The sequence below is a fragment of the Dendrobates tinctorius genome, unplaced genomic scaffold, assembly GCF_039654945.1.
Source record: "Dendrobates tinctorius isolate UK_male_01 unplaced genomic scaffold, ASM3965494v1 ptg000191l, whole genome shotgun sequence".
Classification (NCBI taxonomy): domain Eukaryota; kingdom Metazoa; phylum Chordata; class Amphibia; order Anura; family Dendrobatidae; genus Dendrobates; species Dendrobates tinctorius.
The window spans coordinates 1,042,036-1,068,096 of NW_027361858.1; the positions used below are offsets into that span (position 1 = coordinate 1,042,036).

The following is a 26,061-nucleotide window of genomic DNA, read 5'->3' on the forward strand; positions in this document are numbered from 1 at the left end:
AGGAAGCCTGCAGCACTGCCTGTGACAGATCGCTGATCTGTCACAGCGATCTGTGATGTGACAGATCAGCGATCTGTCACATGACAGTTATGTCCCCCCGGGACAATGTAATAAAGTTAAAAAAAGTGTACAAATAATTTATAAAAAAATTGTTAAATAAAATAAAAAAAAAATATTCCCTAATAAAATCATTTTTTGAAAATAAAAAAAACAATAAAAGTACACATACAGTGGGGAAAAAAAGTATTTAGTCAGTCAACAATAGTGCAAGTTCCACCACTTAAAAAGATGAGAGGCGTCTGTAATTTACATCATAGGTAGACCTCAACTATGGGAGACAAACTGAGAAAAAAAAATCCAGAAAATCACATTGTCTGTTTTTTTTTTCATTTTATTTGCATATTATGGTGGAAAATAAGTATTTGGTCAGAAACAAAATTTCATCTCAATACTTTGTGATATATCCTTTGTTGGCAATGACAGAGGTCAAACGTTTTCTGTAAGTCTTCACAAGGTTGCCACACACTGTTGTTGGTATGTTGGCCCATTCCTCCATGCAGATCTCCTCTAGAGCAGTGATGTTTTTGGCTTTTCGCTTGGCAACACGGACTTTCAACTCCCTCCAAAGGTTTTCTATAGGGTTGAGATCTGGAGACTGGCTAGGCCACTCCAGGACCTTGAAATGCTTCTTACGAAGCCACTCCTTCGTTGCCCTGGCGGTGTGCTTTGGATCATTGTCATGTTGAAAGACCCAGCCACGTTTCATCTTCAATGCCCTTGCTGATGGAAGGAGGTTTGCACTCAAAATCTCACGATACATGGCCCCATTCATTCTTTCATGTACCCGGATCAGTCGTCCTGGCCCCTTTTCAGAGAAACAGCCCCAAAGCATGATGTTTCCACCACCATGCTTTACAGTAGGTATGGTGTTTGATGGATGCAACTCAGTATTCTTTTTCCTCCAAACACGACAAGTCGTGTTTCTACCAAACAGTTCCAGTTTGGTTTCATCAGACCATAGGACATTCTCCCAAAACTCCTCTGGATCATCCAAATGCTCTCTAGCAAACTTCAGACGGGCCCGGACATGTACAGGCTTAAGCAGTGGGACACGTCTGGCACTGCAGGATCTGAGTCCATGGTGGCGTAGTGTGTTACTTATGGTAGGCCTTGTTACATTGGTCCCAGCTCTCTGCAGTTCATTCACTAGGTCCCCCCGCGTGGTTCTGGGATTTTTGCTCACCATTCTTGTGATCATTCTGACCCCACGGGGTGGGATTTTGCGTGGAGCACCAGATCGAGGGAGATTATCAGTGGTCTTGTATGTCTTCCATTTTCTAATTATTGCTTCCACAGTTGATTTCTTCACTCCAAGCTGGTTGGCTATTGCAGATTCAGTCTTCCCAGCCTGGTGCAGGGCTACAATTTTGTTTCTGGTGTCCTTTGACAGCTCTTTGGTCTTCACCATAGTGGAGTTTGGAGTCAGACTGTTTGAGGGTGTGCACAGGTGTCTTTTTATACTGATAACAAGTTTAAACAGGTGCCATTACTACAGGTAATGAGTGGAGGAAAGAGGAGACTCTTAAAGAAGAAGTTACAGGTCTGTGAGAGCCAGAAATCTTGATTGCTTGTTTCTGACCAAATACTTATTTTCCACCATAATATGCAAATAAAATGAAAAAAACCAGACAATGTGATTTTCTGGATTTTTTTTTCTCAGTTTGTCTCCCATAGTTGAGGTCTACCTATGATGTAAATTACAGACGCCTCTCATCTTTTTAAGTGGTGGAACTTGCACTATTGCTGACTGACTAAATACTTTTTTTCCCCACTGTATTTGGTATTGCCGCATCCGTAACGACTCTCCCTATAAAACTGTCCCACTAGATAACCCCTTTATTGAACCCCTTAAAAAATAAAAATAAAAAACAAAGCAAAAACTAAAGCTTTATCATCATACTGCCGAACAAAAAGTGCAATAACGCAAAAAGACGGATATAAATAATCATGGTACCGCTGAAAACGTCATCTTGTCCCACAAAAAACGAGCTGTCACACAGCGTCATCAGCGAAAAACTAAAAATGTTATAGCTCGCAGCATAAAGCGATGTAAAAATAATTATTTTTCATATAAAATTGTTTTTATTGCATAAAAGCGGCAAAACATAAAAAAAGACATAATTGAGGTAGGTATTGCTGTAACCGTACTGACCCGAAGAATAAAACCGCTTTATCAATTTTACCGCACGCAGAACGGTGTAAACGCATCCCCCCCAAAAGAAATTCATGAAACTCTGGTCTCTGTTCATTCTGCGTCCCAAAAATTGGAATAAAAAGCAATCAAAAGATGTCACGTGCCCAAAAATGGTACCAGTAAAAACGTCAACTCGTCCCGCAAAAAATAAGACCTCATATGCCTCTGTGGACCAAAATATGGAAAAATTATAGCTCTCAAAATGTGGGGATGCAAAAATTATTTTTACAATAAAAAGCATCTTTTAGCGTGCGACAGCTGACAAAAATAAAAACCAGCCATAAATGGTAAATCAAACCCCCCCGTTATCACTCCCTTAGTTAGGGAAAAATAATAAAATAAAAAACAAATGTATTTATTTCCATTTTCCCATTAGGGCTAGGGTTAGGGTTTGGGCTTGGGTTAGGGTTAGGGCTAGGGTTAGGGCTAGGGGTATGTTAGGGCTAGGGTTGGAGTTAGAATTGGGGGCTTTCCACTGTTTTGGCACATCAGGGGCTTTCCAAACGCGACATGGCGTCCGATCTCAATTCCAGCCAAAAAAGTCAAATGGCGCTGCTTCCCTTCAGAGTTCTGCCATGCGCCAAAATAGTGGTTTACCCCCACATATGGGGTATCAGCGTACTCAGGACAAATTGCACAATAACTTTTGGGGTCCTGTTACTCTTTGGAAAATAACAATTGGGGGTGAAAAGATCATTTTTGTGAAAAAAATATGATTTTTTAATTGTACGGCTGTACTTTATAAACTTCTGTGAAGCCCTTGGAGGTTCAGAGTGCTCACCACATATCTAGATAAGTTCCTTGGGGGGGTCTAGTTTCCAAAATGGGGTCACTTGTGGGGGTTTCCACTGTTTAGGCACATCAGGAGCTCTCCAAACTTGACATGGCATCCGATCTGAATTCCAGCCAATTTTGCAGTGAAAAAGTCAAACGGCACTCTTTCCCTTCCGAGCTCTGCCATGTGCCCAAACAGTGGTTCCCCCACATATCAGGTATCGGCGTACTCAAGACAAATTGCACAATAAATTTTGCAGTCCAATTTCTCCTGTTACCCATGGTAAAATAAAAAAAATTGAACCTGAAGTAATTTTTTTTGTGAAAAAAAGTTAAATGTTAATTTTTTTTAAAACATTCAAAAAATTCCTGTGAAGCACCTGAAGGGTTAATAAACTTCTTGAATCTGGTTTTGAGCACCATTAGGGGTGCAGTTTTTTGAATGTTATCACTTTTGGGTATTTTCTATCATATAGACCCCTCAAAGTGACTTCAAATGTGATGTGGTCCGTAAAAATAAAATGATGTTTTGAAAATGAGAAATCGCTGGTCAACTTTTAACCCTTATAACTTCCTAACAAAAAAAATGTTGGTTCCCAAATTGTGCTGATGTAAAGTAAACATGTGGGAAATGTTACTTATTAAGTTTTTGAGTGCCATATCTCTGTGATTTAAGAGCATAAAAATTCAAAGTTGGAAAATTGCGAAATTTTCCAAATTTTTGCCAAATTTTTATTTTTTTTCACAAATAAACGCAAGTTATATGAATGAAATTTTACCACTAGCATGAAGTACAATATGTTCTGAGAAAACAATGTCAGAATCACAGGAATCCATGGAAGCGTTCCAGAGTTATTACCTCATAAGGGGACAGTGGTCAGAATTGTAATAATTGGCCCGGGCATTAACATGCAAACCACCCTTGGTAGTAAAGGTGTTAAGGTCTTGGAAGGCCTCTTCTTGAGGTTGTTTCCATCCATTCGCCCTGGCAGGAGCCCCCTTTAGCATGTCCTGCAGTGCTCGGGCCCGGCGTGCAAAATTCTTTACAAAACGATGATAGTATCCAGCCAGCCCCAAGAAGGCCCTCACGTCTTTTATCGTCTCGGGGGTAGGCCATCCCTGAATGGCAGCAACCTTTTCCAGGGACGGTCTAACACCCTCGGCAGAGACGACATGCCCCAGATATTCAATCTGGGTGCGAAACAGGTGGCATTTCTGGGGCTTCACCTTCAACCCGTACTTCTGCAGCCGGCCGAGCACCTGCCCCAAACGCCGCAGGTGGTCCTCAAACGTGGTGGCATAGATGATTATGTCGTCCAGGTATATCAGCGTGGCCTCGAAGTTGAGATCCCCCAGACACTGCTCTATCAGCAGCTGAAAGGTCCCCGGGGCATTGGCCAGCCTGAACAGCATTCGATTGAACTCGAACTGTCCCATAGGAAGAATGAACACCGTCTTAGCCCTGTCTTCTTCCGACATCGGCACCTGCCAATACCCACTGGCCAGATCTAACGTTGAAAAGTACTTCGCCTTCCCCAAGGCGGACAGGGATTCTTCTATACAAGGCAACGGGTATGAGTCTTTGATGGTACATGCATTCAGCTTTCTATAGTCCACGCAGAACTGCAGGGTACCATCCTTCTTGCGGACCAACACGATGGGAGCTGCCCAGGGGCTGTGGCTCTATCGTATGACCCCCTTCCGCAGCATTTGGGCCAGTAACATTTTTACCTCCTGGTATAGTTGTGGGGGGATTTGTCTGTATCGTTCCCATATGGGGGGCTGTTCCTGCTGTGGTAATTCCGTGCGTGTTGTCTGTGGTGCATCCAAAATCATCCTCATGGCTAGCGAATACCCCGTCATACTGTTCTAGTAGTGTTTCTACCGGGAGAAGTTGGGCGGGAGCCAGGCAGAGAGTTCAGCCCGCATTCTTTCCAGGATGTTGCGGTCCTTTTCCTGAGTCGAGAACTCGGCAGCCTGCAAAGTTCAAATAGTCACTGCCCAAGGGTCCTCGGTTTGCACCTTCAATTGGACCGTAGGGGCCTGCAGCACCTCTTCCAACGGCCTCACCAGCTTGGCCATCTCGACCCAGGGCCTTAAGACAATGTCTTGGTCTTCTAGGTTGACACAGCGCACCAGGATGGTCCCACTCCGCACAGTGGCCAGGGAGCGGGCCACCAGTATGCCAGGAGGCAGGAGTCCCGAGTAGCATGGCTCTACCTGCATCTCCTCGCCCTCCAAAGGCACCAGGGCCCGGATGGGAAGGGCCACCACTGACTGCCCTGGGGAAGTATGAGCGGGGGAGCCGCTGGCGCAATGACTTTGCCCAGTGACAGTCCTGGAGAACTTGCGCCTCCTGCACCAACTGCTGGAAGACCTGCCCTTGGGGCGTGCGGGAACCCCACTGGTTCAGAGTCTCTTGTGTGGGGTCATTGAGGAGTAAATTGACAAACTCCCACAGGATGTTCATGCTCAGGATAACTGGATGTTTGTCATTGGTTTCTCTATGAGTCAGGACCACTTCCCGGTGTCCGAGGGATTTGCCACATAGCGTCATCTGCACCCAAACCACCCTGGTGACAGGGACCGGTAATTGATTGGCGGCCACCAGTTTTATCATGGGTCCCCACTGTGGTCTCACTGCCTCAGGGAAATGCTGACAAAAGTAAGTTGCAGGCATGGTCGTTACTTGCGACCCCGTGTCCACTAGGCACCGTACGGCACGGCCCTCGAGTTCTGCCCATACCACTGGACACTTTGCGACCAGATTGTCAGGACTTCCGCCACCCCATGACATGGCTTCTGGCTCTGAGCGGCGTCCCCCCAGCCCTGAGCCCTCTAGTTTAATGGCGACCGGGGTGGGCACCATCCATGCCGCGGAGACTCTTGTGCGAAGTGGCCCAGCTCCCCGCATTCATAGCACTGGGGATGTGAGGGCCGGCCGCTCCGAGCATTGCGAGGCCCCCAGGGCCTGGGATTGAAACTAGGCCACCCAGACGTGACCTCGGTTCTTCTCTTCACTTCGGCCAACTTGCCCCTGATGTTCTTCAGCTCTTGTTTCATCTCTTCTATCCATTGGGGATCTCTGACAGCAATCACAGCGGCCTCCACACTCCGGACCTTCCCCACGGGGACCATCATTCCCTGCTTCTGCTATCGTGCACGCTCCTGACTCCCCACCTCAGGGAAAGCTAAATGTGGGTTCACTCATACCTGCTCTCATAGTGCCTGCTGTCAGGAACACCGCACTGTACTTGCTCACTGAGCCAGTGCGCGTGTCCTGAGTGTCAGCACCGGCGTGCAGCCTCCGCTGAGCAGTGACTCACCCACAATGTAGGGGTACCGGGGTCAGGTACAGCCAGAAAGTACCGATGCACAGGACCTGTGGATGCTGAAGTTTAGGAAGCCAGCATAGGACCTATGGTCATGTGAATGGTCATGTGACTGCAAGGGGGCGGGGCTTAGCGTCCTGCACACAGAGAAGGAAGAGAACTCAGAGTCCAAGCAAAGCAGAGGTTATGCACAGTACAGACCAGCGAGGTACAGGAGAGATAAACAGATGGGAGGTCAGACAAAGCCAAAGGTCATACACAGGATCACAGTACAGTACCAGGGAGGAGACAGAGCGGATAATCAGGGCCAAGCAGAGATCAAAACCAAACAGACATATAAGGTACCAGGCAGAATCCAAAGCGATATCCAGGGAACAGACCGAGTCATACACAGAGAATAAAGTAACCAGAACACAGCACAAACACACTCAGGGGTCACCACACAATGCCAAGGGCGAAAGTATAACTGACAGGGATGGGAGCGTCCTGAGGCTATAAGAAGCCTCCCCCAGAACCAGGGAGAGGCCACAATCATAGCCCCAGGTGTGCAGGTAATTCTGCACCAGGATCACAACCTTTAACCCCAGAAATGCCAGTCATCAGCACTGGTTCCAAACATTAACCCCACGTGTGCGAGTCAAACCCGCACTGAGATCATGACACCTGCTTTATCAACTTGTAATGTCAATGGGTCCTACCCCTACGTCTTCCTTCCGCTCGATGGCCCTGTATAACTCTTGGAGGACATTCATATACTGGGTGATAGTCTCCCCCTCTCCCTGCATTCGACTAAACAACCGGGTCCTCAACTCTCCCACATCTGTCGGATCCCCATGGGTCTCTTCCAGTATCCGCAAGACCCTAGCAAAGGTGTTGCGGTGTCCCGGGGGCCTCAACATTACTGAATCCCGGGCCTCCCCTTCTGATGCCATGAGAGCTACCTCGGCTTCCAGGTCAGGGGTCATCGGATGCATTCGGAAGAGGCCTCGTATTCGCTCTGCCCAGCTCCACAGCATGGTGTTGGAGCCTGAGAACCTGGGCAGGTTGTTTAGCATAGCCCCCAGAGAAGTGCTGGACCTGGGTCCCTGGTTGCTTGCTGTGTCTATGGCCCCGCTCTGGCCTGGGGTGCCACTGTCCGCGCTCGGAGACTGCATCCTGCTGACTACGCCAAATGTGGTAATAGCAGATATGCAGGATGGAGTGACGAGACCCGAGACAGATATGACTTTAAATGTTAACTTTTATAGATAAATGCCATTAGGGCTATTGTTACGCAACCAACAGAATAACAGTAGCTGTCCTCGCAGGGAGCCAATACACATAAACAAGGATTGTGAGAACACGACTAATCCAGCAAAGACCGGTCACTATAGGGCCGCAGAATGGCCGACTACGGGTCCTTAGTCACTATGTATCACTTATCCGTCCTGACGTCCCTCGACTTTCTGTTCCACAGTGTGTCTGCGTCGCAGCCACTGGGCCCAGCTGCTGAAGATGTGGCGTAGTCTTCGGGCGTTCCGACACCCAGGAGGAGTAGGGGCACAACAGGCCCATGGAGAGTTCTTTGGCAGGATGTCCCACAGTGGAGGCAGCGGGATACCGCCTGGGAGTGGGAGAGTGGAGGTCGCAACTCCCTGACAGGGACTGGCAGCGGCGGTGATAAGTGGCGGTTGATAGGCCACAGGCGCAGTCTGCGGCCGCACTGGAGAATTCGCAGTGGGCACAGGTCTAGTCTCTACGGCGGACTGGAGCGGGGCGGTGGCAGCTGCCGGCGGCAAAGAAGGAGTCACCGCCGTGGTTGGGAATGAAGCGGCGGTGACTGCGGGCAGCAGCAAGGAGGCCGCAGCCGCGAGCTGGAGTGAGGCGGCGTCAGCCGCGGACGACTGCGAGTTGGCCGCAGCTGAGAGCTGGAGTAAGGCAGCTGTCTCCTTTTGTCGGTAAGCTTGGCCCCGTCTTCCTGCGGTCCACCGAGTCTCCCTCCTATCGCTGTCCTCTTCTCTGTTAGATGCTCGTCACTCTCGCTCCCTGGCCCTCACCAAGTCTCCACCTCCTTCCCTCTCATTCTGCTGACTCACACAGTCTGGCCCTCTCCACCCCTCTTCTCTGGAGTCCTCCCCCAACTGCCCTGTCAGTCTCAGTGGTCCATCCCCTAGCTCTGCTCCCTGGAAACAGATACCTCAGGAAACTAGAAGACGGTCCCCTCGGTTCAGGCCCAGGTACTCGGCGGAGGCCTCTCCTCCTACACCTTCTTGACCCTGGCTGCTCTTAATTAGCCTCTGCCTATTTAGTTTTTCAGTAATAATCTGTTTTTAATATCTATGGCCTCTCCTTCTCCTTTGAGAGTGCCAGGAGTACACTGTGCCAGACCAACCGGCCACAAAGGGAGCCGGAATATTAGCTCTACACACTCCCACATGTATGTTGAAAGGGACCTGTCATGTCCCCAATCGCTATTAGCCTGCAGGTATAGGGTTAATAGTTTCAGTGCTGCCTGACTGGCTTAATGGAACTTCGGCTACCAGAAGGGAATGAACTTTATTCCTACTGGGAGTCACCGACTTTCATACATAGTGGAACACACAATAACCACAAAGTACACAGTGAGCGGCCGCTGTAAACACTTTGACAGCTCGCCTCTTCCCGATTGCCCTGTTCCATAGTGCATCCTGGAGCCATGTCTTCCTCAGCTATGCTGTTATGGAAATTTTGACATATATTATTAGGAAACTCACATGCCCACTTACAGAAACTTTCTGCAGTGGAAAGGAGTGAGCATGGGTACTCTTTCTGACTCCTACACATCAAGCTGTGATCTAATGTTGGTTCTTTCACCAATTATAACCATGTATATTTTTTTAGGGATTTGTTTTCCATATACTGTTTTGTAGTATTGTAAAGAGATGGCCATGTTGCCCACGTTTCTACCTTGAAGAATGAGTATATTGTGTAATGTAAATTGTGCTAACAGTGTTAATGATGTTAATGTTGGGTGCTGACTGACGGTAGGGAAAGCAAGAATTAATGTTTAGGACTAGCCATGAGTGGGAGGGGCTAGGCAAAAGGGACAGAGGTATTTTCCAACCAGAAGGTCAGAAAGAGCCCAATGTGCATAGAAAGAAGACCTAAGGTCTGATGTGAGTAGTGCTGTATGACGTGGGTGTCCCTACCAAGACAGGAGTCAGAGACAGAGGATAGTGAGAGCCTAGCAAAGAGAAAAGGAGAGAAGGTACTGAGTAAGTGAAACAAAGCGAGTGCCCTTGGCGGGAGTTCCAGACTGCCCTAGACAGAGGACATAAGAACTGCCCATACTGGCAATATAGATCCTTAGAGGGGAAAGACAACATTGAGCCACGAGTTGAGCAAGCGCCTCTTGCTAGTTGGACTGTAGTACCAAGCTGAGTTGTTGTGAAGTAGAAAGGAATGTTAAAGGTATAGAGCAAGCGAGTGAAGAGGTAGGAATTGAAACTGTGTGTGGAAAATGCTATGTATTGTGAAGGAAATGTTTGTCAAGATGTGTACCTGCTATGTACTGTATATAATTTGCCCCAAGTTGTCGTTAAGTAAAAAGTTTACTTTTGACTGGTGGTCTTCCTTACTGAACTATCAAACAAGTCATCAGTTACATGCAGTCTGCAAGGTCGTAATGCCCCTACATCACAAGTCCACACACCCATGAAGGACACCCCCAATCATACGTGTCGGGGCATAACTGATGAGTACCTCTCTGATGGCTACAGCCCCATGCCACGTTACACTATCGGACCAGCCTCGACGCCCCAGGCACATCAATGAGCAGTGGCCATTCATGACCTACTTGTCTTATCACAAATCATCCCTCCCAACTTGGCAAAGTCACTCAGAGACCTGCACGCTTCCAAAACATCAATCAGAGCATAATCAATGTTATTCACTTGACTTTACATATTGTGATTTCAACGTTAGAGTGACTGGTATATATAATTTGTTGTGTTTCCTTAGATAGGACTAATATATTCCACAGCATTTTGCAGCCAATCTCATCGCTGACCCCATTGGGGTTCACAGCCTACATTTTCCGTCAATATCTTTGTACTGTTGGTGGAAACACACAATAACACTGGGAGAACATATAAACTCCTTACAGCTGTTGTGGACCCCATGGTAGGAATTGAACCCAGGACTCACCATGCTTTCTATATAGCCACTCATTGTACACAAACTATATTGTTGTGCATCACTACTTTCATTGACTTGCTTAACAATTAGAGTAGTAATGAGTCTATCACAACCGAGATAGAGAAGGCATTTTACCTAGTAATGTATAAAAAATTTATTTTGGAAGCCTCAATTCTTATTTAGACTATATTTACATATGCATTGCACCTTTCCGCTCTGTCACAGATTCTGTCATGTGTGCAGAGAACAGTGCAAAAATGATGGACTCCAAACTACAAGGAAAAAGCTGATGGCTTTAAAGTCAATAGGATCCATAGTAGAGGCTCCATATGAAAACCATGATGTGAACAGAACCTTTCCAAAAATTGCCTACTATTGTTAAAGGGATTCTCTCATTAATTATAATTGATAAAAATGCTTATAAAACCAAGCAACTTTGCATTGCACCTCTTAATAAAATTATTTCTGTTCTCAGAAATTATTTCTGTTCTATATTGCTTGTTGTCTAGACTACCAGCCACCTCTGCAGTCTATAAGAGGCAAGGAAAGCACGCTTACAAGCTTTTAGTTATACAACTTGGAAATGCAGCTGTGAATGTGGCCAGATCTCCTCCAACGCTACCTCAACTAACAGCACTGAAGATCATGCAGCTCTGACCAGCAGATCAACCATGCCATCATCCTGTAGTATCAGTCATCAGTAGCCCACAACACCAGCAACCAGGGAGTGAGGTGATCATGAAGATAGAAGCTGAGAGCTACCCTTTCAGAATTGAAATTTAATCTACTTTAATCCAATTTGATGCCATATGATTTATCAACTATATCATGACTGGATGATGATTAGATTGTTGCTGTGACCCCTTTGACACTATACAAGTTCTGACACAAATAGAGCAAAAAAGGACCAGTGTGAACAAATTTTAATTTAATTTAAATACTAAGAATAATTACTTTAGAACATTGAAACTGCATTACAGCGAAAGAAAATGGAAAAAAAGCTATATATTGTATATATGAAATACTAATCTGCAAAGGTGCTATAAAAAATTACAGTAAAAAAGAAGATACTTAGCGCATAGATTGGCAAATATGTCAGCCCAACTGCCAACGTCAAGGCGTCCTTCATTATTGGGACCCTGTACTGATATGTCACCTCTCCTACTGTATGATGATTGGATGATGATTAGATTGGAGCTGTGACCCCTGTGACATTATACAAGTTCCCACATCAGATCCTGCTTTGTGGTGCGGAAGTGCTTTATGTAACACAGTGTAGCATAGATGTTGCCCTCAGTTGCATTGATCCATCTCATTATCGACAGGAATATGCCTATGCCCTTTGATAAACTAGCTGCACATATCCCTCTGTCAACAGACTTCGATCAGACACATTCATTAAGTGGGCTTGCCGATAGGTTTATGTATAGGACAATGGATGGCATGTATCAGCACTGCAACCTAACAGCAATAGTTATGAGAAGAATTCTGCGGTGATGGGGACATTCTTGTTTAGTGAGGATTATTCTCAGATCGAGGACTTTAGGTTCTTGGATTTTAACCTAATATGCTTTACTTTCAGCTCGTCATCATGGCTGGCACTGTTCTGCTTGCATACTACTTTGAGTGCACAGATACCTTTCAAGTGCATATTCAAGGCTTCTTCTGCCAAGATGGAAATCTCATGAAACCATACCCAGGGACGGAGGATGAAAGTTTCATTTCCCCTTTGGTGCTGTACTGCGTGCTGGCAGCAACGCCAACAGCTATTGTAAGTAATTCAGATGCTAAGCCTTCTTCATTATTTAAGTGCCATGTTTAGTTACTGGGTGGTTGCTGTAAAAATATATGCAAATTTATACACGTCATGATATAACATGTATAACAAGATGTTAAGGATGTGTAATTTGGAGGCAGATTAAGCAAGTTTTACAAAATAATCCAGTCCTTTTTTTGGGTCAAGGAGATTTTATTCAATACAGTGTAGTAATAATATAGAATATATTCAGTATGTATATTGTGTATGTAGATATATGTATATACACTGTGTTCCAAATTATTATGCAAATGATATTTTTCTATGATTTTCCTAAATAGTCGGTACAAATGACAGTCAGTCTAATAAAAGTCATCACCCGCTAGAGTATACATCAAATTTTATTGAAGAAACCTCCCAATGATAACAGTATAATCTCCAAAATGAATAAAAACTCAAATTGCACTGTTCCAAATTATTAGGCACAGTAGAATTTCTAAACATTTGATCTGTTTTAAAGAACTGAAAATGTTCATTTGTGGATTTTGCAGCATTAGGAGGTCACATTCACTGAACAAAAAAGCTATTTAACTCCAAAACATCCTAACAGGCCAAGTTACATGCTATCATAGGAACCCTTATGTGACATCACCTTCACAATTCTTGCATCCATTGAACTTGGGAGTTTTTGGACAGTTTCTGCTTGGATTTCTTTGCATGAAGTTGGAATAGCCTCCCAGAGTTGCTGTTTTGATGTGAACTGCCTCCCTCATAGATCTTTTGCTTGATGATACTCCAAAGGTTCTCTACAGGGTTGAGGTCAGGGGAAGATGGTGGCCACACCATGAGTTTATCTCCTTTTATGCCTATAGCAGTCAATGACTCAGAGGTAGAGTTGAGCGACTTTTGGTTTTTTAGGGTCACGTTTCGTTTCGTGAAACCCGACTTTTCCAAAAGTCGGGTCGAGCAAGATCGTCCGATTATAGGGAAAAGTCGGGGTCGTCCCGAAACACGAAACCCAATGTAAGTCAATGGGGAATAAAAGTCGGCAGTGAGAGGAGGACAGGAAACACACCTACAGTGCCCATTTGAATGCCAAAAGCATCAATTCTTCTTACTTAAGCTTGTCAACCTTAATTAACTTCATAATACAAGTTACGCACTGAAAAATGGGGGTTATTTGGCTAAAGTTGTGGGGGGGGAGGGCTGGCTGCAGGTTTTCATGTGCCCTGGGCGAAAGAGCGCCCCTTTAACACATACCACAACTCATCATGCTCCGATACGGCAGATAAATAGCGGTATAGTACAATGAAAAATACCTCACTTTTTACATCTCATGACGAGGCCCATCTATTTCTCCATACAGAATCATTGGTCCCATATAATGTTTCAAACAGTATATGATGAGCTCCACATAATGCTACAGTATATGTTGGTCCCCATGGATGAAGCTCCACTGTCTTATGGGCCCAAATAATGCTCCAAACATAATGGGCCCCATTTCTAATGCTCTAGTGTATAATGGGCCCTGTAAATGCTGCTCCAGTGTCTGATGTCCACCTTTGGAATGTTCCAGTGTATGGTGGGCCCCATCTATCATTCTCCAGAGTACAGTGCTCCCCAAAAATTGCTGTCCCAACATTGAAAACAATCAAATAAGTCTCCTCGCTAGGGAATCCCTGTACTTGTCTGGACAGGTGCTGTAGCTTGCTTAACAGCTCGCCAGCCGTTCTCACGCCCAGTATGGATTGCACGTGATTGCACAAAGGTTAGAAAGGGTACCGTATCCCTGGATAACATGTATGGATAGCGTACACATTCAAAATATATGTCTCAGGAGGCAGGCTGAGACGGTGTCAGGCCCAGTATGGATTGCACGTGATTGCACAAAGGTTAGAAAGGGTACCGTATCCCTGGATAACATGTATGGATAGCGTACACATTCAAAATATATGTCTCAGGAGGCAGGCTCAGACGGTGTCAGGCACAGTATGGATTGCACGTGATTGCACAAAGGTTAGAAAGGGTACCGTATCCCCGGATAACATGTATGGATAGCGTACACATTCAAAATATATGTCTCAGGAGGCAGGCTCAGACGGTGTTAGGCCCAGTATGGATTGCACGTGATTGCACAAAGGTTAGAAAGGGTACCGTATCCCCGGATAACATGTATGGATAGCGTACACATTCAAAATATATGTCTCAGGAGGCAGGCTCAGACGGTGTTAGGCCCAGTATGGATTGCACGTGATTGCACAAAGGTTAGAAAGGGTACCGTATCCCCGGATAACATGTATGGATAGCGTACACATTCAAAATATATGTCTCAGGAGGCAGGCTCAGACGGTGTCAGGCACAGTATGGATTGCACGTGATTGCACAAAGGTTAGAAAGGGTACCGTATCACCGGATAACTTGTATGGATAGCGTACACATTCAAAATATATGTCTCAGGAGGCAGGCTCAGACGGTGTCAGGCCCAGTATGGATTGCACGTGATTGCACAAAGGTTAGAAAGGGTACCGTATCCCTGGATAACATGTATGGATAGCGTACACATTCAAAATATATGTCTCAGGAGGCAGGCTCAGACGGTGTCAGGAACAGTATGGATTGCACGTGATTGCACAAAGGTTAGAAAGGGTACCGTATCACCGGATAACTTGTGTGGATAGCGTACACATTCAAAATATATGTCTCAGGAGGCAGGCTCAGACGGTGTCAGGCACAGTATGGATTTGACGGCCCAGATTACACAGCGGAGGAGCAGGGAGAGGTAAAGATTGCAAATGCTGGGGCCCTGCCCAAGCAAGGGGGGACCACTCGTGGGTGTCGGTACTGGCACTGGGCCCCTCATAGTACAGCGATGTGTCTGACGGCGGGTGTGCACCACCACCGTCAGAGACACTTGATTGCACTATGAGGGTCCCTGTGCCAGTGCCCGCGCCCAAGAGTCGGCCTACCCACCTGTCCAGGGCAACGGCACTCGCACGGTGTCGTGCGGTAGGTGGTGACCCCGGCCATGGGGGGAAGGCAGCACAGTTAGGGAGTTTTAGAAAGTGGCATATGTTGATGTTGGACATTCAGCTGATGCAAAAGGCGAAATAAGTGAAGTACCAGGAAGAGGTGGACCAAAGCAAGCCATTTTTCTGTCACCCTATGTGTCATCAGGGGAAGGTGGGACAAAATCCTTGGAAACCCATGCGTGGTTCATTTTAATGAAGGTTAGATCATCCACATTTTGGGTTGACAGACGGGTCCTTTTTTCTGTCAGGATTGATCCAGCTGCACTGAAGACTCTTTCCGATAGCACACTTGCAGCTGGGCAAGCGAGCTCCTGTAAGGCATATTGGGCCAATTCAGGCCAGGTGTCCAGTTTAGCGGCCCAATAGTCAAAGGGGAATGACCTGTGTGGGAGAACATCGATATGGGAGGAAAAGTAGTTTGTAACCATAGTTGACAACTGCTGTCTCCTGTCACTTTCCATCGATGCAGTATTACCAGTTGTGTGAGCGGTAATTGAAAAATCAGTCCACAACATTGTCATGAAACCCCTGTCTCCAACGCCACTTCTGCTGTGTGCACCACGAACACCTCTGCCAAGCTGCCCCCGGCCCGTACGGCTCGTGTGAGAACCATCACCGCTGCTGTGTGCTGGGAATGCCTCAAGCAACCGATTTACCAGAGTTGCTTGTTTATTAGCCAATATTAGGTCAAGGTTCTCCTGTGGCATGATGTTTTGTAATTTGCCTTTATAGCGTGGATCCAGGATGCTGGCCAACCAGTAGTCGTCATCATTCATCATTTTGGCAATGCGGGGGTCCCTTTTTAGGATCTGCAAGGCATAATCTGACATGTGGGCCAATGTTCCCGGTGTCAATGATGCACTGCGAGTGCTGGGTGGAGGAGCACTTTCTGGCAAATCCACATCCCTCCAGTCACGCACAAACCCTGTACCAGACCTTGCCACGCCAACATTTTCACTTGCCCCACGAGATGCATCCTCCTCCCCTAAGTAATCATCCCCATCATCCTCCTCCTCCTCCTCTTCTTCCTCCACCTCGTCCAGGAGAGGTCCCTGAGCAGTCAATGGCTGAATGTCATCAAGGATTCCCTCCTCCTCTTCCTCCTCATCAACATTGGCTGCAGACGCCTGCTCCTTAAGGTGCGTCAAAGTTTGCATGAGCAGACGCATAAGTGGGATGCTCATGCTTAGGATGGCGTCGTCTGTGCTTACCAGCCGTGTGCATTCCTCAAAACACTGAAGGACTTTAAAAAAGGTCTTTCAGCTTCGACCACTGCACGCCTGTCAACTCCATGTCTGCTCTCAAAGTGCCTGCCGTGTATCCTCCCACAAATGCATTATGGCCTGCCTCTGCTCGCACAGCCACTCCACCATGTGCAGGGTGGAGTTCCACCTTGTTGCAATGTCGATAATGAGGCGGTGGTTGGGAAGGTGGAGCAATCGCTGCAGCTTCTGCATACGAACGGAGTGTACAGGTGACCGGCGGATGTGCGCGCACAGTCTTCGCACATTCTGGAGCAGGGCTGTTAACTCCGGATAATTTTTGAGGAAGCACTGCACCACCAGGTTCAAGGTGTGAGCCAAGCAAGGTATGTGGCTGAGTTTTGAAAGGGCTATGGCTGCCACAAAATTACGGCCGTTATCACTAACTACCTTGCCTGCCTCAAGATGTACACTGCCCAGCCATGACTCAGTTTGTCGCTTCAAGTACTCGGCCAGCACCTCGGCGGTGTGTCTGTCGCCCAAACACATCATCTGCAACACAGCCTGCTGACGCTTTCCACTAGCTGCTCGATAGGGGGACACATCGTGTGCAACAGTGGCAGCTGCAGATGGAGTGCTCGTACGACTGCGCTCTGTGGACGAGCTTTCGCTTCTGGAGGAGGAGGAGGAGGAGGACGAGGGTCGAACACCTACAGCCAACTGTTTCCTATACCGTGGGCTAGGCAGCACTGTCCCACCACCGCTGTCCCCTGTGGACCCTGCATCCACCACATTAACCCAGTGCGCAGTGATGGACACGTAACGGCCCTGGCCATGCCGACTGGACCATGCATCAGTTGTGAGGTGCACCTTTCCGCTCACTGACTGCTTGAGTGATTGGACAATGCGGTCTTTCACATGATGGTGGAGGGCTGGGATGGCTTTGCGAGAGAAGAAGTGGCGACTGGGTAGGTCATAGCGTGGTACTGCATAGGCCATGAGTTCGCGGAAAGCTGTGCTTTCCACCAACCGAAAGGGCATCATCTCAAACGAGATTAGTTTGGCAATGTGGGCGTTCAAACCCAGTGTACGCGGATGAGAGACTGAGTACTTTCTTGACCTACTCATAGTGTCTGGGAGGGTGAGCTGGACTTGAGAGCTGCATATGGTGGAAGTAGCGGTGGACAGGGCGGACTGAGAGAGGGTTGATGATGGTGATGGAGTTGGTGTTCTTTCTGATGGCCTAGAATCAGTCTTTCGTTGATATAACAGTGGGATTCCCTGACTGCTGTGGTCTTGCAACGACACCTCAACATTTGCTGCTGTGCTAACCGGTGGGCTTACAGTGGGGGAAACAATGTAGCGTTGCTGACTACCTTCGTTGTGATCAGTTGCACATGTGGCACTTGAGGTTTGGTGTTGTGTCCACGCTTGCAAGTGCATGCTGGTTAAATGTCTAAGCATGCAACTCGTATTCAAATTTTTCAGATTTTTCCCTCGGCTAAAGGTCTTTGTGCACTTCTTACAGATAACCTTGGCCTGATCATGAGGATTTTGTTCAAAAAAGTGCCACACTGCACTCTTCCTACTTTGGCAGACATTTTGCGACCTAGCACGCTGTGATCTTTTGACCCTCTGGACAAGCTGTCCAGCAACTCTTTTGATGTTTGGAACCTGTCTTTGGAGTGCTCCGGGCCTGCCAGATAACAGCTGTTGCGATGTCGATGTCTGCTGTGGATGCTCCTCATCTGAGCTATTGGAAGCAGCACCCTCTTCCCCCAATGGATGCCAATCTGGGTCAACAACTGGGTCATCCATCACCTCCTCTTCTATGTCATGTGCACCTTTCTCTGTGTCACCGTGTATGGTGGTATAGTGTGCGGGAAGGGGCACCTGAGTCTCATCAGGGTCAAAATCTGGCTCTGTACACTGCGAGGACAATGTAGTGCTCTGAGTGAATGTACCAGCAGAATCATCCATCAGCGGCTGTGCATCAGTGCACTCCATGTCAGATTCATCTTGGCCTGGGTAATTCACCATTTCACTTGATAATCCAGGCATGGTATGTGAAAACAGCTCCATGGAGTAACCAGTAGTATGGCCTGCGTCATCCTTCAATCTTGGTTGGGGTGAAGGACACAAGGAAAGGTGTGGTTCATGAACATGAGCCTCCAATGACGACTCAGTGCTTTTACTTTTTACAACTTCAGAAGAGGAGGCGATAGAGCTGGAGGCTGAGTCAGCAATGTAAGACAAAACTTTTTCCTGATGCTCTGCCTTTAAAAGCGGTTTGCCAACTCCTAGAAAACTAAGCGTTCGAGGCCTTATGTAGCCAGACGATGACGCAGGGTCAGCACCTCCTGCATTCGGTCCTATTTTGCTCTTGCCACTACCATCAGATCCACCACCAACACCATCATTACCAGCTGCCAACCCCCGCCCAATTCCACGGCCTCTTCCACCAGCCTTCCTCATTTTTGGTAGAAATGTAGACAAAATCCAACAAACTATATAGTAATGTAAAACAAGGTACAAGGTGTCTATAGGACAGGGGAGATTTAGAATTTCTGCACACACTTGTGGACAGTGGACACTTTTGGATTGTGTGAGGCCCACTGATATCTGAGCGCTATGTGACACGCTCGATGGCACAGCTGCCTGTGACCAAAGTGACAAGAGGATAATGGAGATTTTGAATCTCTGCGCACACTTTTGGACACTGGACACTTGTGGATTGTGTGAGGCCCACTGATATCTGAGCGCTATGTGACACGCTCGATGGCACAGCTGCCTGTGACCAAAGTGACGAGAGGATAATGGAGATTTTGAATCTCTGCGCACACTTTTGGACACTGGACACTTGTGGATTGTGTGAGGCCCACTGATATCTGAGCGCTATGTGACACGCTCGATGGCACAGCTGCCTGTGACCAAAGTGACGAGAGGATAATGGAGATTTTGAATCTCTGCGCACACTTTTGGACACTGGACACTTGTGGATTGTGTGAGGCCCACTGATATCTGAGCGCTATGTGACACGCTCGATGGCACAGCTGCCTGTGACCAAAGTGACGAGAGGATAATGGAGATTTTGAATCTCTGCGCACACTTTTGGACACTGGACACTTGTGGATTGTGTGAGGCCCACTGATATCTGAGCGCTATGTGACAGGCTCGATGGCACAGCTGTGACCAAAGTGACGAGAGGATAATGGAGATTTTGAATCTCTGCGCACACTTTTGGACACTGGACACTTGTGGATTGTGTGAGGCCCACTGATATCTGAGCGCTATGTGACAGGCTCGATGGCACAGCTGTGACAAAAGTGACTAGAGGATAAGGGAGATTGGATTGCTTTTAAAAAAGCAGTTTGCGGAGCAGTGGGTAAACAGCAATGCCAGCGTGTCAGGAAGCCTTAAAAGGCAGCCCAACAACCAACACCACTGATACACCACAATATAGCCTCCCCTTGCACTGCACACACAGTGACTTGTGTGTTGTGCAGGCCAAATCGCTAGCAGCAGAAGCAGTTTTTTTGTCTTCTTCCCTGCCTAACGCTCTCCCTACAGAATCAGCAGCAACCTCTCCCTATACTAAGATCGGCAGAAGTAAGATGGCGGTCGGCGTGCACGCCCTTTTATACCCCCTGTGACGCCCACCAAGCAAGCCAATCACTTGCATGCCCTTCTGAAAGATGGTGGTGACCCGTGCCTAGGTCATCACGTTGCCACAGTGTCCGTGGATCCTGATTGGCTGAAAAAGAGCGCAAAACATACTTTTGAAACGCGACTTTGGTGCGTAAGTCGCCGACCTCGTGGCCGACCTCATCCTAGGGTCGGGTTTCGTTTCATGAAACCAGACTTTGCCAAAAGTCGGCGACTTTTGAATTTTTTCGACCCGTTTCGCTCAACTCTACTCAGAGGTATTCTTTGCAGCATGAGATGGTGCATTGTCATGCATGAAGAGGATTTTGCTCCTGAAGGCACATTTCTGCTTTTTATACCATGGAAGACAGCTGTCAGTCAGAAACTCTATATACAGTACTTTGCAGAGGTCATTTTCACACCTTCAGGAACCTTAAAGAGCCCTACCAGCTGTTTCCCCATGATTCCGGCCCAAAACATGACTCCTCCTCCTCCTTACTGAAGTCGCAGCCTTGTTGGGACATAGTGGCCATCCACCAACCATCCTTCTGGACCATCCAGGGTTGCTCGACACTCATCAGTAAACAAGACTGTATGAAAAATAGTCTTCATGTATGTCTGGACCCACTGCTACAATTTCTGCTTGTGAACACTTTTTAGGGGTGGCCGAATAGTAGGTTTATGCACCACAGCAAGCCTTTGAAGGATCCTACACCATGAGGTTCGAGGGACTCCAGAGGCACCAGCAGCTTTAAATATCTGTTTGCTGGTTTGTAATGGCTTTTTAGCAGCTGCTCTCTTAATCCGATGAACTTGCCTGGCAGAAACCTTCCTCATTCTGCCTTTATCAGCACAAACATGTCTGTGCTCAGAATCAACCACAAATCTCTTAACAGTACGATGGTCACGTTTAAATTTTTGGGAAATATCTAATGTTTTCATCTCTTGACCAAGGCATTGCACTATTTGATGCTTTTCAGCAGCAGAGAGGTCCTTTTCTTTCCTAAATTCCTTGAAACCTGTGCCCTGCTTAATAATGTGGAACATCATTCTTAAGTAGTTTTCCTTTAATTGGGCTCACCTGGTAAACTAATTATCACAGGAATTTGAGATTGATTTCAGTGATCCAAAGAGCCCTGATACACAATACCATCTATGAGTTTATTTGAAAAACAAAAAATTACATCTTTATGACACTTAAATCCAATTTGCATAATAATTTGGAACGCAGTGTATATATTGTATTATTATTATTATTATTGTCTTCCTGGGGGATTAGAAACTGTGACAACTTCATTGCTTGTAATTATAACTGCAATACTGTAATTATTGGAGTGAACTATAAAATTCCCTCCTATGAAGCCCTGCTCACAGGTAGACAAACATGACAGATATTGGGACCTTCAGTAGACCTAAAGTTGCCATAATAACTCCATTGGCAGCCCACAGTAAAGTTGCAGGTGGATTATTGGTCATTGGAAGGGTAGAAGTGAAACCTTCCCCCATTTCCAACTTCTTGAATACCAATGCCATAATATACACCAGCATCTAAGAGGTTAATCTGCTGTGATTGAAGCTTGCTTCTTATCCTGCTCCATACTTGCAGTGTACACATCTGCCACACACATATGGTGCTAGACGTAAGCTGGAAAGGTGTTGTGTGCCCCCCGCATTCACCAGGATCTGGTGTTGGCCTTGATTTATTAGTATCTATTATAAAGTGGAACCAGCTAAATAATTATGGCTAAGTATTCAGTGAAAGCCATGATGCCAGTGTGAACAGTGCTTTAACCTTGAGAATTACTGTGTTTATATTCGAGAACCTCAGCAAGCGGAGATCTATTAAAGGTAATTTATCAGTGTGATCCCCCTCAAGCTCTTTACATAGACATGTAGGTCTGTGAAACAAAAAACAATCTGTACCTTTGCTTCAACAATCCATTGCTCCTTTACCGAAAAACAATGCTTGAATCGACGTCCAAATAAGCCCAAGGTGCTCTGGGTGTGATTGGAGCACTTGCCAACCCTCTACCTCCCTTACCCTATTCCTTACTTGACTGGTAGCTCACGAGCCGAAGCCTAACCTAACTTAGGGTTAGTTCCAGTTCCACCCAGAAAGCATCAGCTTCATGTGCATATGGAATAAATCATCAGATTTCCAGCAATGTGGATGAAACTAACAGATTCCTTTTAAAACAAATCTCTCTCTATAAGAAAAAAAACCTTCCTTCTCATCCCCCACTGGGGGTGGTCTTAGTTGTCCTTTCTCATTCTCGGGTCCTCTACCAGAGGCTTGGGAGTTTGAGGGTTCTGCGCAGGATCTTAGTTGTTCCCAGTATTGCGCTTTTCTGGACAGAGAGCTCAGATGTTGCTCCTGGGATCTGTTATAGCCAGTCTTCCAACTTAGGGGTCACTGCTCCAAGTGCTCCTATCACCATTGAATTGACTATATAAAAAGTCTACTCTAAATACTTAATGAGGATTATGACTCTTCATCAAATCATTAGAGCATCCATACAAGTTCAGCCACACTGGTTCTGATTTTAAGATCTAGACTGAGCCCATCATGTTAACCCCCACCTGACGATATAATGAAAATAATAATAATGATAATACAAGGATGGAAAGCCAATTATCTCAAATATATCACTTATTGTACAATGCACTAATCACTACTATACACTCCACTGCCTCACAGAATGGGCTAATAAAAAGGATCAGTTTGTCTTAGTTGGCAAAAGTAGGACGCATTTAGCAACTCTCTTTGATCAAATGTTATTTTCTGGAAAGCTTTCGTATAAAGTCTGGAGGCTTTGATAAATAAGTAAATTTCATCTTCAATGACGTGAATGTTCACTGTACTTGAGACTTGTCCAATTAGAGATTCTTTGACAGCTCTTCATACAATTTGATCTTTTAGTGATAACTATGGGGAAAAGCTGAAATCACAGATCACTTGCTCATTCTAGCTCTTGCGATTTTTTAATTGTACAGCTGTACGTTATAAACTTCTGTGAAGTCGATCTCAATTCCAGCCAAAAAAGTCAAATGGCGGTGCTTCCCTTCCGAGCTCTGCCATGCTCCCAAATAGTGGTTTACCCCCACATATGAGGTATCAGCATACTCAGGACAAATTGCACAATAACTTTTGGGGTCCTGTTACCCTTGGAAAAATAAAAATTGAGAGTGAAAAGATCACTTTTGTGGAAAAAATTTGATTTTTTAATTGTACGGCTGTACGTTATAAACTTCTGTGAAGCCCTTGGGGGTTCAAAGTTCTCACCACATATCTAAATAAGTTCCATGGGGGTCTACTTTCCAAAATGGGGTCATTTGTGGGGGGTTTCCACTGTTTTGGTACATCAGGGGCTTTCCAAACGCGACATGGTGTCCGATCTCAATTCCAGCCGAAAAAGTCAAATGGCGGTGCTTCCCTTACGAGCTCTGCCATGCGCCCAAATAGTGGCTTACCCCCACATATGGGGTATCATCGTACTCAGGACAAATTGCACAATAACTTTTAGGGTCCTGTTACCCTTGGGAAAATAAAAATTTGAGGTGAAAAGATCATTTTTTGTGGAAAAAATATGATTTTTTTAATGGATGGCTGTACGTTATAAACGTCTGTGAAGCCCTTGTGAGTTCAAAGTTCTCACCACATATCTAGATAAGTTCTATGGGGGTTCTAGTTTCCAAAATGGGGTCACTTGTGGGGGGTTTCCACTGTTTAGGTACATCAGGGGCTCTCCAAACGTGACATGGCGTCCGATCTGAATTCCAGCCAATTTTGCATTGAAAAAGTCAAACGGCGCTCCTTCCCTTCTTAGCTCTGCCATGCACCGAAACAGTGGTTCCCTCCACATGTCAGGTATCAGCGTACTCAGGACAAATTGCACAATAACTTTTGCAGTCCAATTTCTCCTGTTACCCTTGGTAAAATAAAAAAAATTGGACCTGAAGTAATTTTTTTGTGAAAAAAAGTTAAATGTTCATTTTTTTTAAACATTCAACAAATTCCTGTGAAGCACCTGAAGGGTTAATAAACTTCTTGAATGTGGTTTTGAGCACCTTGAGGGGTGCAGTTTTTAGAATGGTGTCACTTTTGGGGATTTTCTATCATATAGACCCCTCAAAGTGACTTCAAATGTGATGTGGTCCGCAAAAATAAAATGGTGTTGCAAAAACGAGAAATCGCTGGTTAACTTTTAACTCTTATAACTTCCTAACAAAAAAAAATTTTGGTTCCAAAATTGTTCTGATGTAAAGTAAACATGTGGAAAATGTTACTTATTAAGTTTTTTGTGTGCCGTATCGCTGTGATTTAAGGGCATAAAAATTCAAAGTTGGAAAATTGTGAAATTTTCAAAATTTTTGCCAAATTTCCATTTTTTTCACAAATAAACACAAGTTATTTGAATGAAATTTTACCACTAACATGAAGTACAATATATCTCGAGAAAACAGTGTCAGAATCACCAGGATCCATGGAAGCGTTTCAGAGTTATTACCTCATAAAGGGACAGTGGTCAGAATTGTAAAAATTGGCCCGGTCATGAACGTGCAAACCACCCTTGGGGGTAAAGGGGTTAATGTGATCATGCGGTAGCGCGTCACTAATCCCACCCATTTCACATGACCGTGGGTCACCGATGGGTTGGCATGACAACCCGAGGTCTGCAGGAGATCCCTGTGTTTATCATTGCCAGATTGCTATGAGAACCGCCTGGTTGTTGGCACTCATAGCAAGTGAGCATTTCTGCTACACACAGGTGATCTGATCATCACTATTGAAGCACGCAAAAAGTTAAAAAAATGTTTTTAAAAATATAAAAAAATATGAAACTTCAAATCACCCCCATTTACCCCATTCAAAATAAAACAATTGAAAAAAAAAATAAAAAAAACATATTTAGTATCTGTTTATACAAATACACAAACACACTGGCACTAACCGAATTGGTATTACTAAAAGCTGCTGGCACCCGGGCAGTTTCTGTGTGTAACCCTGCCTAAAATGAAACTGTTAATGGATATATAAAAAAAGGGGGGAGCTGCCGTGCTATTAGCATGACTGCAGGGGACATCTCAACTTTCTGGCAACGGGTTCCTGGTGTATACTGCAGAAGTTTACGTATTTAGTATCGTCGCATTCAGAATCGCCCGATCTATCAAGCTATAAAAATAATTAATCCGATTGGTAAACAGTGTAGCGAAAAAGAGTCAAAACACCAAAATTACTTTTTTTTTGTATCATTTACTGTATAATATGCACTGTATTTTTGATGAAATAATTACAGTAATTACATAGTTTCATATCCAATATACTGTATTTTGTATTGATATTGTATCTAATATATTTATATTTGGTTTTCTCATTTTTAGATATTTATTGGTGAGGTAGCGACTTACTTTATAAAGTCTACGAGGGAAAACCTGATAACACAAGAAAAGATGATTCTGACTGGAGAATGCTGTTATTTGAACCCTCTAATCCGACGAATCATAAGGTTTATAGGTAAGGCGCATTAATTTATATAGTATCAATATTTTATGCTTTTCTTAACAGCCTCCGTACAAACAGTTCTGATCCGGTTGTGTTTATGTGATAACCGATTAAGACAGTATAGATACTATTAGAGGTATTATTTTTATTGATGATCAAATTGATTTGATATGATTCAAATTTGAGTCAAAATGTATGAAACTTTAACAATTTGCAATTCAATTTGCACAAATTGCTAACAAAATGCTCATCACCATTTTACACTTTGTAGAAGGTTAAATCAGTCAACAACGCTGACATGAAACTCAAGCGTGAGTGCGCCAGCTTTCCCATAGTGCCTTGCAGCTATCACCTCACATGGTACAGTGCAGCCAATTAGGAGGTGCTATTATAGCATGTACAAAAGTCTAA

The 26,061-nt window shown here is 45.4% G+C and overlaps 1 protein-coding gene across 3 annotated transcripts in view; it reads left to right on the forward strand.

Moving 5' to 3' along the window:
• Window positions 1-26,061, forward strand: part of PLPPR1 (phospholipid phosphatase related 1) — a 474,199-nt gene that overhangs the window by 319,967 nt on the left and 128,171 nt on the right. For all 3 annotated transcript variants that reach the window (XR_012221525.1, XM_073552427.1, XM_073552428.1), the window contains exons 3-4: window positions 12,098-12,286; window positions 25,530-25,662. Coding sequence is in view for 2 of the 3 variants with exons in the window: in XM_073552427.1 (XP_073408528.1) it covers window positions 12,098-12,286; window positions 25,530-25,662 (322 nt within the window). In the remaining variant the exon portion in view is untranslated. The remainder of the gene's footprint in view (window positions 1-12,097; window positions 12,287-25,529; window positions 25,663-26,061) is intronic.